At 35.5% G+C, this 18,083-nt stretch overlaps 2 protein-coding genes across 2 annotated transcripts in view; one reads left to right on the plus strand and one right to left on the minus strand.

Annotated features, from left to right (window-relative positions):
- LOC124366432 (receptor-type tyrosine-protein phosphatase N2) overlaps nt 1–18,083 on the minus strand; it is a 317,729-nt gene that overhangs the window by 179,859 nt on the left and 119,787 nt on the right. The window contains exon 3 of the mRNA XM_046822981.1: nt 5,826–5,879. Coding sequence (XP_046678937.1) covers nt 5,826–5,879 — 54 coding nt within the window. The remainder of the gene's footprint in view (nt 1–5,825; nt 5,880–18,083) is intronic.
- LOC124366434 (gustatory receptor for sugar taste 43a-like) lies at nt 11,206–12,463 on the plus strand. Its single transcript, XM_046822982.1, has one exon. The coding sequence runs from the start codon at nt 11,326–11,328 to the stop codon at nt 12,325–12,327; it is 1,002 nt and encodes a 333-aa protein (XP_046678938.1). The 5' UTR covers nt 11,206–11,325; the 3' UTR covers nt 12,328–12,463.

The following is an 18,083-nucleotide window of genomic DNA, read 5'->3' on the forward strand; positions in this document are numbered from 1 at the left end:
ACCTTGCATCCATATAGGATTTGCGTGGCAGACATTTTCTTCCGTAAAGCTGTTCGATGACGCGTAGGTAATGAGAAGTTATAACAATGCCATGCTTTTGATGTCATATTACTAGAGAAAGTAACACAACCTTTATGTTGTGCAAATTTAAAATTGAAACAGGTTTTTGAAGTTGATTATATCTGTAGATGAAACAAAACGTCTTTCACAAAGAGATCCAATAGTATCGTTGATACAGAACGTTGTTGATCGTTGATGATCTCAATATATCGCAATGTCGATATATTGAGATATTGGGGCGCAAGACAAGTCGACAGGTCTAGCTAGTCTACTGTGGGGGGATCATGAAGAATACCGGGACTGGTGGTTGTCGTTTTCAGTCTAAGTCCAATCTTTCCATAACCAATCTTTGATCAGATTTAGGCCACTAGAGAGCAGCTGGTAGCCTTGCAAACGCACATTTTGATTTTATGATCAAAATGGCAAATGATCAAACAGTTTTAAAGAGATTCAAATTCAAATTCAAATTCAAATGACTTTATTTGTATTATATATACAAAAGGGCGAATTTAGGGCCATAAGGCCCTGTCTTACAATTAACCCTAAAAGAGATATGTTTACTATACGAACAGAAACTAATGATAAAAATAAATTCAGTTGTAGACGAAGAGAAAACATTTTCCATTATTTACTATTAAAATTTACACTAAATTAATTACATTCCTCTGAATGTCATGCAAAACATTCGAGGCGGGAAAAGCCAAAATTAAATGCACATAATATCGGACCTTAGCATTGTAAGGATTAAACGTATTTTTTAAATATTTATTTTGTGGACATTTTATTTAGACCTTTCCGTTTAAATTTAATCGGGTATAAAAATTCCACATCTAATGTACTTTTATACAAATGATAATAAATGGAATATAAAATGTCGTACTAACCGCAGCATGCTATGTACAACCAGATTGTATGTATAAAGTCAATAACAAATATTGTGTAAATTCTATCTCTGACAAATCATAATTTGAAACCGGTTTTTTTTTAAAGAAAACATATGTTAAAAAATTGGTTAATAACTTATTTTGAAGATACTACTTAAGAAATACATTTTCAATTCCTCGTGCAAAATTAGTAATCATTCACATTTTAATCTGATACCACCGGTTCTTATTAATAAAGAAGGTACAACAATGATGCCTTCTTGAACAATTGTATTTCTTTGGACCTAGTGTTTTATGGCAGATTTAGTGAAATTTGCCCATTTGTTATAATGATTAAAAAATCGTATTTTATAAAAAATTTAGACATCTACATACGTAAGATACTTTTGAATTCAAAATATCTTTACTTTAAGTGGCATTGTAAAATAAACAAAAAGTGTAGTAGAACATCATTTAGCGTAGCGCGTTACAGTATTTAATAAAATATAACATTGTTTATTTAATAATATTTCTGTACGCCTTTAAAATACAAATTCAAATATATAAATACATTTTAACAGTGATCTTTCGTCTATTCCTATAATGTTTGTTACTCAAATAATTGGAAAAACAAAAGAGTATTTATCTTTTTTCAAAAAAAAAAAACAAAAAAAAAACAAACAAACCAAAAAACAAGCAGCACAGAATGCAATCAATTGAGCCTGTAGTTTAAAAGTAGATCTGTGGTTAAATGATCAACTGGCTATATAATCAATTTAGATACCACTCCTCAGTGGAAAACAAGTAGCTTAAAAACATTTGATTACGATAAGTACTTTGTTCAACAAAAGAGGAATGTAATGACAACACCGCCGTAATTGAAATGCGTGTTGTTTGAAGGCCAGCAACACAAACATGGTTTGACCGCCCACACAAAATAAGCTGTGGATAGAGAGTTAACTGAGTTTGTTTTAACTCATAACGCCCACACGAAACAATGCCGAGGAAAGATAATTTAGTGGTAAATCTGCTAAATGACGGGATTCGCGTTGTTTTTATAAGGGATACGCTGTTACCACCGCTTCACTCGTTTTAGTCTGTTGGATCTGAGAGTTGGAAATGTAGAAACATTTTAAATATTTTAAAAATGCTCCCAACACTTTTTTTGTTCTCTCAGAATAAAAAGCTTTTAAGTTGCACTTAGCCCTAAAATAATCTTAGCGCTGCTTCCGGAGTGACAGGATATTCAGGATGGGAAAGGTTGGGAGCAAGAGCCGCCTCCTATCGAGATCCATGAGGAAGAATTAGGGCACTACATCTCAAAGTCATGTCTCCCCGGAAGAAGAGCAGGCTAGCTCTGAACCAGCCTCTCTAGTCAAAGCATGCAGGGGGTGGCATACCCTTGTTGAGGCTAGCAAGAACCTCTGAAGTTAGGGAACAAACCCCACCAACTCCAACAGTCATCTCCCACAGTAGACTAGACCTATCGAATTGCCCTTGAACCCCAGAATCTCGACATTTGCGGTTAGTGATGTGCCTCTCCTGGACATCCATAAGGTTGCCCGGATTAAGGTAACACATCGGTTTTTGCTGTGCCCAGTGGTAGGTTCAACTGGAAGGTATAAACCAGTTAGAAGGGATCCCTGCTGGGTTCTGTCTACACCTCCTAAAAATGTAGTATTAGTTTTATCGAAGCTAAAAACAAAGGACAATTTTACGCTTGATTATACTTAGGTCTTTGACTCCTTCAGGAACAGTACGCAACTGACTGAAATGCACTATTTGTGATTTAAGGGTAGAGGAATTTCTGGAGAGAGATCTAAATTGGATAATGTGTGAAGTAAGTGATCAGGTTGGGCACGAGCACCTGTGGTGCCGTTTAGATAAATGAGGTGTTCTTCAGGGTAGATACTTAGTCCACATTTTGTTCATTCTCTACTCAGCGGGTCTATCCAACGTCTCAATCTCTGCACTGCTCACGAGTTTGCAGATAATTTTCGTAGCTCTATTTCTGATATAGGCCTAACATGGCGAATATTAGCGTATCGACTAGCAAAGCCAATTTAAATAGCAATTTGATGTTGCCACTTTAATTATACACTCAAGATCAATAAATTTAAAAATGTTTATATGGCTGTTCATAATCAGGTGCAGTGTTATCAGGGACTTTCCTGCAGATAAGGTACTTGATACTGAAATCCAGATCCAGCTAAACATAGAATATCCCAGAACATTGCTGAATTTATTATTCACCGATCAAATAAACTGTACGCTAACGAGTTCAGGGAAAGAAAACTGGGGAGGTTTACTGTTTCAATTAGGATTTTGTTGCTCGAGGCTATGAAGATTATCTGATTTTCGTCAATTATTGTTTTACTTTATATCAAGTCATGCAAATACAGGTTTAATAAAAAATACAAAAGAATTTTAAAAAAAAATTATGGTTGCCTGTAAAGTCGGTTTTACGGGCGAAGATTTTACGTGACAACGTCTTTTTCTCGGTAGAATATTTATTGATATGAATATTATTAAATTGCACAATAGGAACAAGGAATTGAATGAAAATAAGAATTGCACAAATTTTAACTATAGAAATATATTTTGTTTACTAAAACATTGTACATAATTTGAAATTAATTAAGTAAATGGTAAAGTTGAATAAAACATTTACTAAAATTGGAATTTGAAATTCTTGCTAAACACAGTTAAATTCTAACTCCGCGCGTGGTGATTGGTCGGTTTAGTTCGTTTGTTTGGTCGCACTGTTATGACAGGTTAGAGGTTATAATTTGTTATTTTAAATGTTTGACTAGCAATACGCGCTGTTTCTTCTCAATCGACTGAATTACGATTGATTGCAGAGTGATTTAAACTAATAATTTACTTAACACTATCAACATTTGTCAATAGTATGACATAACCTATAAACTCAGTTTCTCAACTTTTGTGTCAATCTAACAATTAATCAATCAATCATAGTTTACGATAATGAAATATCAGTGTACAATTATTTACCTTTATTGTTGTAGTTGTTGTAAATGACGAATCTAAGCACTCCACATTTTCACGAATAAACATAGTTATCTGCTTTATCCCGTGCGGCGGACCCACAGTTATCTGCTTTATCACGTGCGGATCCCGTGCGGCGGACCCACTGGACGGGCATCGTAACGTTACCGGGCGTTACACTTTTTCATGAGTGACTCCGAGCCGCAACCTAATTTAAGACGTTGTCACGTCAAAAAATGAAATAAATGAGCTATAGTTTATGTCTTGTTGTTTTTTTTTGTACATATACAAAGAACACGTCCTCTCTTATAGACAATCTACAAGTGAAATAGCTGTATAATTCATTTATAAAGAACTGGTGGCCTCTTTGGTGCACAAAACTTGGGGTCTCGGAAACCTTCTTATATCTACGTGAGACTTTAATCAGTGTGGGACGTTGCTCTTGGCGAGACCCCTCTGTGCCTAACAATTCTCTACTTTCAACTTTTTCAAGCATTCGTCTCAGATGGAAGGAAAGATTTTAGCTATTTCAGGACAACTTTGTATAATGGTCCTCATTGCAGTGTAAAATCATTGCTCATCATTGTATTAAAAGAAATATAAAGCTGGTATTCAGTGCTTCTATAATTTGCATACAATCCTAGTATTATTCCCGAAAATTAAAAGAATCATTTATATCGGAAAATAAGTAATAAATGTGTCTTTCGTTGTGGATGTAATAAGTGTTATCCCTAAAATATCATTTAAATTTTAATACCGGTATTAGTTGTAGGACATGAAACCTTTTTAGTCTTTAGAATTTTACTAAATTACTTTTCTAAACAAATGTATTTGAAAACGCTCGAAGAAAAAGAGCATTTTTAATTGAATTTCCATTATTATAATTTTGTAGAAATTTATGTAACAAATATACAGTAGTAAAAATAAGCGGTGTTTCACAGAATACGAGGCGTGCTCAAAAAGTAACGGGAATTTTTAGTTTCATGGGTTTGGAGAGTCGAGTTGGACTGTCGAGATTTTTTTTATTACGTTGGTACTTATGCTCCTGAAGTATAATAACATTTCCAGCTGTATTCATTGTTTACTGTTTCAGTGACAGATGCTAAAGCTGACATCTTTTATGAACTCAGCGATTTTCGTTTGATAAAAAATTGATTAAATAATTTGTACCAAATTTTGTGTGAGAAATTAAATAAAATGTATGTAAGTGTGGGAAATGTTAACAAAGGTTTATGATGAATCTGCAAACGTTTACAGATACATTGTTAATTGCACTTTAAATATTCCATTCAATTGGTTCATACATTTTATCACGAATGTCCACGCGGAAGGTGTGGCCCTGCACAACCAGACCTGAATCCAGCAGAACACAGTTAGGGTTGTCTTAAGAACAAGAATCAGGGCTCGAGGAAATGCTCCTGATAGCTTTGAACAGTTTCAACTGGTCGCCATTGAGGAATGGGTAGGTGGAGACAAGGAGTGAGGAGAAGTCGAGACCCTACTCACAACTGAAGATAACCAGAAAATAAAAAAGGAATGTTTTTCAATTTAGATTGTTGTTTTAAAAACGACTTTTGGTTAATTCTTTCATGTTTTCCATTTCATCTAAACATGAAATATTCTACAAGCAACACGACCATCTTTACGTAAGCAGAAAACGATGTGGAATCATGGAATCGCGAGGTCTGCCTTTATTCCGATTCGAGAGATGAACAGTGTAGTTTGATGAATTTCTAAGCAGGCAATTGTTCAGGAAATATCAGGAACTTAGGTATTCAAGAGTAAATTATTGAATCATTTCCAAACTCAAATAAATAAGGTTTCATAGCTAAAAGATGTATATTTAACTCTGATTTAGGTTGTTATAATGCATAGAACAAGAGAAGTACGTACCGTTGAAGCACCATTCCACTTCAGGGATACACAGGGCGGGGCTGAAGAGGCAACCTGCAACAAAATAGAAAGGTCAGAGGTGTATAAATGGATTAGTAATATTGGTAGCAAAAGTAATAGCCTACATCGGGAACCCCGTCTCTTTAAAAGGAAATTACTCAAGGTTTCGTACACCGAATTAGTAAATAAATTGATGTCAGTCGTCAGTCGAAATTAAGCCGATTCTGATTAAAGAACTAAAAAGGGAACGTAATGTATCAAACAAATATGGGATTTGTTATTAACAAATGTACTGTTATAATAATATGGTTTTGAGAAGTTACTAGCCAATAATAAAAACATTAATATAATAAACAACCTGGGACTCCTCTGGGGCCAATAATTAGTTCTCGGAATTCGCCGTAATTAGTAAGGAAATATCATATGTCCTCTTGGCCGTCCTAACACTATTTTTACCGCAGACTGCCTTTTATAAAAAAATTAAAAACTTTGAAAAGTCTATTGGCTGAAACCGATAAACTAGTTGTCATTGATTGCATATTCACCAATGTACCAGTTCCAGAATCACTTAAAATCATTGAATAAAAGATAAAACAATCAACGTAATTATGAAACTGAGAAATATACACTCAATATAACTACTTTTTATTAGAGGGTAAAGTTTATCGTCAAGGGGAAAAAACTAAGAGAATGAAAATGGGTAGGCTCTGTTGCCCATTTTTGCCGATATCTTCATGGAAGAATTTGGCCAAAAAGCCCTGGCTTTAACTCGATTCAAACTGAGGATCTGATGGATAGACGTGGATGACATCTCCATCCTCTACCCTCATAGAAATACTAAACTAAAGGATGTTTTGTCCCACATAAATACAATTTATCCCTCCATTCGTCTAACCAAGGAGGTAGAAGTTCAATAACGATCTCCCTTTTCTGGACGCGTACCCTTTTCTGCAAAAAGAACAGATTTTAAGTATTTGCTTTGTTATGAATGTACTTGTAACTAATGACAATAATGATTTAAGTTAATCAAAAAATAAAATTTCGACTTCTTTTTCACTATATTCAATGTACCGACAAAAACTGTATCGATCAGCACACAATGTTTATTTCAATGATTTCTGTTTCTTTTTAGAAATGTTTAAGAATCAATCAATAAAAATAACTGGATCGCCTGACACATTTATTAATAAGTAACAAAAATTTAAATCTTTATTAAAATTTTGTTCAAAACAAAGTCCATTAACTGAAGAAAAATATAAAAGGAAACTCATAAGGGATGCAAAAATTCAAAGTACAAATAAAACGTTCAAAAACCTTCTCAATGGCAGCATATAAAACTTTTAACGAACCTTAAAAATACTCAAACATTATCACACTTAAAGTGGATTATGTGTTATAGACCAAAACCATTTAAATTCGTGGGAGAAAGCGGAGGAATTCAATAAAACCATACTTCTTAACTTTGATGTGATTGTCTTGTACGTGTTCCATCACGATGAAGCCAATCTTAGAGATCCAATGCTTTTCATGGTACTATGCCTGAGTTTAGATCCATTTATCTTCCGCTTAGTGCAGCTGATGGGACCATGAGAACACCTCTTCAACCAGATTATACTAGATGGCTGTTGGGTTAATCAAGCAGAGCTAATTTTAGTTTAAGTGTCTCTGAAGTGGAAATGACGCAAAGAGTTCTTTTTGGCCATCTTTGTCGCTGTCTTTTTGTGAATCTCTTCTGGTGGATGTGGATTGAATCAAGCATCTTGCTGGACGACAGCAATTTTAATCTACTAAAAATGTAGCTTTACTCAGTCAAGATTTCGTCATGGCTGTAAATAGAATTGTTGAAGACATGAATTTTGTTGGTGCTCAGTGTTACTCTGCTCATTATATTTGAAAGGTTGGCCATTTATATTATGGAGACGTTTTCCTCCTAGTAACACCTCAACGCATCCATCAGGGATCACTTCTGGCTGGTTTATACCTTCCAGTTGAACCCACTACTGGGCACAGCAAAAACCGATGTCACTTAAATCTGGGCAACCTTATGGATGTCCAGGAGCGGCACATCACTAACCGCTAATGTTGAGATTCTACGTTGCAAGGGTAGTTCGATAGGTCTAGTCTACTGCGAGAGATGATTACAGGAGTTGGTGGGCTTTGTTCCCTAAATACCAGAGGTTCTTAATAGTTTCAAGGGGGTTGTGCCACACCCTGCCTTCTTTGACTGGATATGCTGATTCAGAGCTGGCCTCCTCTTCTTCCGTGTAGACATGTCATTGAGAATAATGCCTTAATCCTTCCTCGTAGGTCTCGATAGAAGGCCCTACCCCCCCAACCTCACCCAACCTAAATATCTGGTCACTCCGGAAACAGCGCTAAGGTTCTTATAAAATGAAATGCAATTCATAAGTGCAATTTATAAGCTTCTTGACCTAAAAGAACAAAAAACCTCAACGTAGAGATCGATAACGGTTAATTACGATGATATTAACGTATTTATAAAGGCACAAATAATTTAATTTATAAATAAGTGTGTTAAACCAGTGGAACAGTCGATGGCCGAGTGTTCTAGGACATCGGACTTTGGATGTGAGTTGGATGGCGCAAAAAGAAATCGGAACCGAAGCACTTCTTATCAGGACCATTGGACTTGCACTAAATCGACTCATCCGCTTATTCTGTTTGATAAGATCCTCGCACAGGCCAGTGGCCCTTGAAGTCTTAAAAGAAAGTCGGCTCTCCTTCTCGAGTAAACTCAAGGAAGGGTTTGTGTCCTGCGTTGTTCTCACTCAGATTTTCCACCATCTGAATTTTCTTTTCCTTCGCAATCATCTTGGGTGGAGTGGGTTATAACTCTTGCTCAGAAAGAAAAAAAAAATAGGATATGATTGATATATAGCAAAATTTTGGCATTCATTGGTTATGAAACAAAATCCGTTCATTCATAATTATTGCAGTTGCAGAGGGAAAGGACGCTTGACAAAACTAAACGCCAGGATGTAACCTAGCAACGGCAACTTGGCAGAAGTGAATGAAATGTCGATCTTCAATGACGTCACGGTCGCCATCCCACCTCCACCACCCACCACCATTGTATTCACCAGCCCACGCAAATATACCAGTGTACAGATACGTTCCTTAGCTTATCTGCCCACACCTGAATGTTTAATTCATAACCTCAGGTAATTATATCAACATAAATGAAACCTCGATTATTTCGGTATCAGTGATAATTTCTATTCTTTTATATAAGCTTTTCAACTGTTTTCCACAAATAATCAGCTAATTTTCTAAAATTAAGATGAATTCTATTGAATAGTACGGCCATGATTAATTCTATTGCTAATTAATTCAGAATGGTTTTGGGTTTGAATTATTTTCCGACTATAGTTTTAAACAAAAACAGTCGATCTTAGTGCAAAATTTGATTGCACATAACTTTAGAATCCAAGAATTGTGGCAATAATGCCATATTCAATCTTAAAAGAGCCATCGTACTATTATATAAAATACACAAATACTTTACATCACATTAAACAATCATAGGATTTCTTCAAAACTTTTACAAATATTTTGTACAAACTTATTCGGACCCACCGAACTGAAAAGTACTGTAAATGTATGACTGGCAAATTTGGGGGATGAATGTTAGCTTTCATGAAGACAAGGCTATGTTTAAAATGCAGAAATCCAAATACATGGGTAAGTTTGACTATCGCGTAACATTATTTTACTCGAGCTAGTCAATAAAATAACTTTATGAATTACGAATTTTAGAAATTGCTATAACTGTGAAACTTAATGTACTGTCCATACATTGATTGGTTTGATTGTATCGGTCGGTTGTAAACGTCAATATTCTTAGAGCTTGCTCTAGTCCCTTGAATAACATATTTTTGTGCATTTTTGTTTGAGAAAACACGTATATTACCATCAACCACGAGAAAACCCTTTATGAATTTATTTTCAATTTATAGCATTCAGTACATACGTATTTACTATCCCACTTTATATTAAAGTATCAACATTCTTGACGCCATATTTTACCAGCTCATTATCAACAATTTAACTATATACATACAGTCTATTCATCGAGTGTTGAGAGTGGAAAGCCTCTGAGGTTTGGACCATTTGGGGAGATGTGCCTGTGAAAGTCCACGTGGATTGTGTGGATGGATTCCCAGAATTTCGGCTAGTGTTCACAGCTGACACAGCTAGTTAGTGTTTCCGGATAGTTTTACTTGGTATGGTGGAATGTGTTGGCCCGAATGTTTTCAAAATCCAGTAGAATACGCTTGTCCTTTTATCTCAGTAGGTAAGCTGCATCGAAATGTGATTACTTGTCATCATTGTCATCATACTAGTATCGATAACAATATATTGGTATAGTTTCATAGATATCGTGCGTACAGACAGACAAAATTTCTATTTTTCCAACATCAAAGTAATTGGCTTCGCTAACGCTCAGCCAATTATGTCTTCGTTAAAGGCACCGAAAGTTTTACGAAAACGTTACTAATTTTATGTGTTATATTAAAACCATCGTTAAACTATATTCATAAAATATGAAAAATTTAATATATAGAAACATGTAATGGTTTTGTATTCTTTGCCTGTTAATCAAATTAAATTTAGCTTTGCCAGTCTATAATGGTACCACTACTTATTTATTGTTTTGGTCACTATTCACATCCACCTTGTGCATAAAAACAATACGTGCAAACAGTTCAGCGATTAAAATAGAAACTTAATCATCTTAGTACATTGTTATTGCAACTTGAGCAGCTTAGACTCTTTGGCAAAATGCACTAATGTCATTGCTATTTGATTGTGTGCCATTATTCAAATACATTTTTGCACCTGTTACTGTCTAACCTGTCAATGTGAAGTACCCTAAAATATTAGAAGTGTCGGGAACAAAGCTTTTGACTATCTGTGATTGCTTTTCAACAAACATTACGAGATGTATTTCAGTAGTGTAGTTGCTTGCGCAATCTTCGCAAGGAGAGACACCTGTCCATAGTATCTTCGCATATATTAGTTAAAAAAAAAACCGGTTTGTTGGTATATATAAGAACGGTATTATTGTTTGATTTCTACTGTAACACAAATTCAGTGAACTTGAATCCGACCGTGAGAGTTTGATGGTTTACAAATGGCACAGTTTATAATCACTTGGAGGATGAAAATCTTCTTCCTGAATCAACTCCAAAGTCTTGCAGATCAGGAGATTTATCTCATCTTCACTTGAATGATATACGGAACATTAATCGTCTTTACGGCACCAACTCAGTGTTAAGCACTGCAATACCACATTGTATCAGAATGCGTGTTCTCTCAAAAAGGGCCCTTTTGTATTGCCAAGTGTTCATAGGGTTTCCCTCTGAAATACGCGCCGGGGTCTGCTGGAGCATCCAGACTCGTATTTTCTTCAGCAGTGTTCTGGTGGGGTTTCGCTCTGTGTTTACTACAAGTAGGGTTTACAAGTTATGAACTTTATATGACATGCATGGGCAATTCCTTACCAATATTCCCTAAGTCAGAGCCCAGCATCTCTGTTCTTGCTGAAACTCTGGCCGTTGGGAGTACCATACTGACGGGACTCGTGGTGTTCACCAGCTACGCCCTTAAGTACCCTAAGTTTCTGGAAGTCTGCACCACTCTAGAGAAGATCGACCACGACTTGCAACTTGGAACACCCGAGACTTGCACAACAGTGAACTTGCCGATAGTCGTCCTTTCCACGGCTACTACAATAATAATACAAGAAGCAAACATTTACATGTACTTGGAAGCTGATCCTGAACTCTTCGTCAGAACTGTTATGGCAAACGTCCTTTTCGTTGTTGTATTCTGCGGACAAGTTGGTCTGTTAATCCATTTCCAACAAGTTGCCTACGGCATCACCAGAAGGTTCAGGCTCGTCAATGACAGGATCAGATTGGAAGTGCTCACCCGATGCTTAGGACCTACTGTTCACCAGAACCCGCAATGTGTGCGCATCAGGCAGGATCGTCTCTCCGGAAAGAAGGTAAATTCCCTCATGAGTGCCTACCATCTCTTATGCGACACCGTTTACCAAGCCAACGACTTCTACGGTTACCTCCTACTAACCTCGATATATTATACATTTATCAACATAACTCAATCTTTATACTTCTTCTTGGTCAGTATTGGCGAGACAGACGCGATGAACACCTGCACTATCGCATCTGCCATCTTCTACTTCGTCACCTTCCTGGTGCTGGTCGCTGTCTCAAGCGCTGCTGTCTCAGAGGCTGCCGGCGACACTGCTCCTCTCATCCGCCAACTCATGAACCTGGACTTGGGCTCAGAGCTAAGAGAAGAGTTGAGGTCGTTTTTGCTACAGTTGGCCTATACACCCGTGGAATTCTCTGCAGCAGGATTTTTCCAGATCAATAGACAAACTTTGACATCAATAACAGCAGCAGTGACTACCTACCTGGTGATTATGATTCAATTTAGGACCCAATCCAACTAGTCAATCTAGGTGTTTCATGGTACAGTGTTTCTTTTAATATTGTCCTATTCATATGGAATGTAAAATTTAGTATAATGACGCCTGTATAAACTAATGTCAGAAATGTGTATTCACTTGATTTTGTTACAGAATAACATTTCTTATTAATTTATATGATTTTGCCTAATGTATTCTTTAAACATAACTAATTAAATTGTTGTTGAAAATAGTTTTCAATGTAAAAATAAATGTTAATAAAACTACAAAAGAATTTTCCTATTTTTCAATTTTTCAATAGAGATTCAAGTAAAGCACTGTTTAGGGCTGTATTGTTGTTCCATGCTTGCACTAACGTGAATACGTTATATAATTACGGAGAGACATGGATCTGGAGAAAACTGTTGATAGAAAGACTTTTATAAGGATTTAGGTTGGCATCACTGGGGCAAGTCCTGATCAAATGATGTCAAGTTGTGCTCATAACATAAACATTACGTTTAACGATGTAAAGTCCACTTACAAATTCTACATTGATGGAACAACTCTTGCAATTCGTTTTTGAATTGCCGAAGGAAAGTCGAATAACCTAATGAGTAAAAAAACTTAGTTTTTTAAACTATTTTGAAACTTTTTGGTTTTTATTTAAGACTTATAGTATGCAATTATGATTAATATGATTTAATATACATTATTTAGCGAAGCACATACAAATTATTTAGTGATGAAGGATTATTTATAAAGCTTCTTACAAACTCTAAGTGGAGTTACTCTATTCTGATGACTAAGCTAAGCCAAATATAATTAAGCCCATAAGGATTTATCTGCAACAGAACTATAGGTCTTTATAAAGATTCCAAATGAGTCACTAAATAATACGATTTGAGCTCGTTTACCCAAACACACTTTTGTAATGAAAACCATGTAACAAGTTGGAGTGTATGATGATATTGGTTATTTTAACTATGGAGATATTATGAGTTGTAAGGTTTACAGCATATGGGAATTGTTGTTCTCGGAATAAACTGAGTAAGAGTTGGAAGAGTCTTACAGGTCAAGGATAAATAAGCTACGAGAAAGGCCATCGAAGATATTGAAAAAGGTAAGTTTGAGAGCAAGGCAACTGCAAGATGAGTACGAGACAGTAGATCTGCTATGCACTAAAGTATGAAAATTTTGAAGTATAGTGTAAGATGGTCGAGGGTATTGACTTTAATGGCATTTTCCGAAAGTTGCATTTTTCGTACAGAGGTTTAACAAACAGGGGTATTTAGAGAATCGTTATTTATGTTTTATGCTCAAGCCATAAAATGGGTTTTTAGTATTTTTTTACAACTGTTTGAGTTGAATTAAAAAATATATTCCTAGAGCAAATGGAAAATCCTCATGGTTAAACCTACATAAATGTCTACTAAACAAAGTTTAAACATTTACTTTGTATTGTTTATGAAGAGTATATATTTTAAGTTGAGCCAAATTAGCATTGATTAATATATATATACAGGGTGAGTTTTTTAAAGTGATCCAATAGCTAACTTTTTAATTACATAACTTAGCACCACACTTTAAATTTGGAACTTGCTCAATTTTAAGTTTCACTCAGGAATACACTTTCAAATTTTTTTGAAGATGGCCGCCATTTTCCAATATGGCGCCCAACTTTAAAATCTTTTATGGAACACCCTGTATTTTATGTTGTTTTTAGATTCTACTCTAAAAAATAAAACCTTTTTGTACTTGAGAGTTTTTCCATATCTCTAATGGAAGTTTTCGGATTTTTTCGAACTGATGGTGAAAACTTTTAGTCCACGTAGCTCCTGAACCATTAGAGATATAGAAAAACTTTCAGAAGCAAAAATGTCTTATTTTGTAGAGTAGAATCTAAAAACAACATAAAATACAGGGTGTTCCATAAAAGATTTTAAAGTTGGGCGCCATATTGGAAAAAATTATGAAAACTTCCAGTCCACGTAGCCATTAGAGATATGGAAAAACTCTCAAGTACAAAAAGGTTTTATTTTTTAGAGTAGAATCTAAAAACAACATAAAATACAGGGTGTTCCATAAAAGATTTTAAAGTTGGCCACCATATTGGAAAATGGCGACCATCTTCAAAAAATTTGAAAGTGTATTCCTGAGTGAAACTTAAAATTGAGCAAGTTCAAAATTTAAAGTGTGGTGCTAAGTCATGTAATTAAAAAGTTAGCTATTGGATCACTTTAAAAAACCCACCCTGTATATACAGGGTGTACATAAAGTCCTGCACAGGTATAATATTTTCTGAACGATAACAGATAAATAAACAAGATTTGGTACATCAATACTAGACCTAAAAATCTACTTTTTGAAGGAACTATCAGTTTTCTGTAATATCATGGGGACGTCCCGCAAGGAGTCAGAAGGAAATCTTAAATAGGAGCATAGGTCAATATGGACATCATTTTAAAGGGATTATCTAGCAGAGTTTAATGCCGCAAACCGCAGTCAAAAAGATTGATCCAGTACAAAATGGCGGCTGTTCAAAGATTTTACTTGGTTACATTTTATTAGTAGCCATAACCCCAGTAAAGCAAAACTGCAACCAAACGAATACTGCAGCTAACTACTACATTATGCTTGTCAGTTGTACAGAAGTGAATTATGACATTAGTTATCCTCAATGTGTTACAAATTTGGTCCTAATATATTGATAACGGGGAAAACCTGATAACAGTAACACTTAGAAATCTCTTATCTTTGGGTCGCAGTTAGGACTTTCCTATTTGCCAGTCTATTCATAGTAGGCTATTCTAGTTTTCTTGTTTTAGTAGTGCTGTCCATCCATTTTATCAGTGCGCTTTAGTACAAAAGAGTTTGTCGTATTGCTTGTAGTTCTTCAACTACACTATGTCGCTTGACGAATGTGAACGTATAACACTTCTTATGATGGTTGGTTGGGGAAATAACAGACGATCACACGAGGAAGCATGCCATTTATTTAATGACTACTTTCACGAGAGGCAGCCAATTTCTAGAACAACTGTAGGGAGAACTGTTCAACACTTTATGAAAACAGGAAGTGTTTCCGATCGTCATAGGTCGCTGAGATTTCTAATTGTTACTGTTATCAGGTTTTCCCCGTTATCAATATATTAGGACCAAATTTGTAACCCTTGAGGATAACTAATGTCATAATTCACTTCTGTACAACTGACAATCATAATGTAGTAGTTAGCTGCAGTATTCGTTTGGTTGCAGTTGTCCTTTACTGGGGTTATGGCTACTAATAAAATGTAACCAAGTAAAATCTTTGAACAGCCGCCATTTTGTACTGGATCAATCTTTTTGAGTGCGGTTTGCGGCATTAAACTCTGCTAGATAATCCCTTTAAAATGATGTCCATATTGACCTATACTCCTATTTAAGATTTCCTTCTGACTCCTTGCGGGACGTCCCCATGATATTACAGAAAACTGATAGTTCCTTCAAAAAGTAGATTTTTAGGTGTAGTATTGATGTACCAAATCTTGTTTATTTATCTGTTATCGTTTAGAAAGTATTATACCCGTGCAGGACTTTATGTACACCCTGTATATCCGACTCCCCTGAAGATGAAAGACCAGATAATAAATAGAATATTATTCTAGATAATAAATATAGAATGACTAAAGTATATGGTGAAGGTTGAGAAGTATTTACAATTGGTTACAGAAGTTCAAGAATGGTCGACTCACTAATTGCACGAGTAAGAAAAGCAATGTTGACGGTATTGGGAACCCTGAAGATTTAGTTTTTTGTGATTCTCTCGAAGAAAAAACAACCAGTACTACTCAGATATGCTTTGGGATAAGACAAAAAAGAGAGAAGAACGTCCTAGATCTTAGCGGACATATGTGATTCTCCAACAAGACTAACCACGTCTTCCTAATGATGGACCGTGAAACCTTAGAAAAAATAAGCTAGGTGGTACTACCAGCTCCGATTTAGCACCATGTGATTTCCATTTGTTTGGTCTACCGAAAGAGCCATTAAGTCGAAAGAAGTTCCAGTATAAACAGGAAGTCAAACAATTTTGTAGGAAATTGGCTGAAACATTAAGACAAAGAGGTTTTTGCCACCGGTATAAAAAGCTAGTAAAACCTTTACTAGTCAACGTAAGGTAACCTGATTTGGCAAGATTAACGGAAAATATAACAAAACTTAATATATACATTTCAGAATAGTGTTTGGTAATAAACTACGTAGAGGATGTGTCTATAGTAACACGTCAAGAGAATATAGTGACCAAAGGTACCACATCAGAATCATCAGAAAAACTACATGTATTCATTTAGTTTATGCAGATCATTTAGGTACATGTATCGCGTAATCACACGCACGCACGTGTAAATCTCCCCGGTACAAACGTCCTACACATGCTTGCATGAAAGGTACATACATATACCTACGGATAGTGAAGAAAATTATTTTTTTCCTTTGTAAAGGCGAGGAAGTAAACTAACAAACAGAGAATTCATCTTAGTAAATTAAGATCTGTATACGTACCGAACTTTAACGATATTGTGCCAACTCAAGAAGTTGTAAGTTTCATGCCTGTCCACCAGCACGGTATCTCGAACCGAACTCTCCTGTACACTTCAAATTTTGCATTAAGATTAGTTTATACTTTCACCATGGGATTTAGCTGCTGAGCGTTAGCAAACATTTTACTTTCGTCTTAAGGGTAGCCATGATGTCAACGAGAAAGTAAAAGAATAAATACTTGTGAAAAGAATTTGTGAACAAGCTGAGTATTTACCTGCAGAAGAGATCGTATTGAAGATCTCGAAACGTACTGTTACTGATGTTTTGTATCACTGAACATTGACAAATATCCGGAAAAATCCTGTTTTCTTCACAATCATTCCATCGGCAAAAACAAACTTTTTATTTTTTCAAACAAAGAACTGAGTTTTTTTTATTCTTTTTTAAGTCTCAGCTCTTGGCTATGCTGGCTTGTTTTTTTTTCTTTTCTTTTTTTTCCTTTTTTTGTCACCTTGGTTGTTATTCCTATTAAGATTGGACCTCCTCGAAGAACTGAATACAATCATGTGAAATTTTAACATGTAACATATACACACACTTAGCTTATTCTTAAATTATCAGAAAACAGTACTAGAGTAGAAAGTTAATAGTGTTAATAGTTGGAGACAAGATTGGTTTCAGCACACTCTTGCCTTGCAGAACCCTTTGTATATCACCGGAAAATGTATTATTTTAAAACTGCAATGAAACCTGACTGAATAAACAAAAATGTAAAAGTATTTTGTGGCAAGATATCTTGAGAAATATGTCACAATATTTTTAATTTTTAATGAAACTTCATTTCTAAGTAAACAAGAATGAGTTTATGAGTGCACGTCCGAGTTTCATTAAAGTTTGACTGAGTTTCATTGAAGCTTATACATCACTCAGTAGGCTGGCATCATTTCTATTTTGTATGCCAATCGAGGTAAATTTTGTTTCTGCAGTGGTTATGTTGGTGGAACTGGTACCAATAACACACGGCCAATTGCCGCAGGAAGGTTTGCGGCGCGGAAGTGTTGCCAACACCGCCAGCGATCAAAGGACTGCAGCCAATAAAGTTGTTGTACAAACAGGGGAGGTCAATGAATTCATTAGTTACACTCCCTCCTGCCAATAACTTTGATTACGCTGGACCGCAAGCTGGCGTTTGTGTTGTTTCCACGAAATTGCACCGGATATTGTTCTGAGGTCAATAATTAATTAGTTATTATTCTTCTAGGCGTGAGAGACTATTG

The sequence above is a fragment of the Homalodisca vitripennis genome, chromosome 7 (genome assembly GCF_021130785.1).
Source record: "Homalodisca vitripennis isolate AUS2020 chromosome 7, UT_GWSS_2.1, whole genome shotgun sequence".
Classification (NCBI taxonomy): domain Eukaryota; kingdom Metazoa; phylum Arthropoda; class Insecta; order Hemiptera; family Cicadellidae; genus Homalodisca; species Homalodisca vitripennis.

Excerpts from the sequence above, each read along its gene's own strand:
- LOC124366434 (XM_046822982.1), top strand. The coding sequence starts at position 11,326 with ATGACATGCATGGGCAATTCCTTACCAATATTCCCTAAGTCAGAGCCC.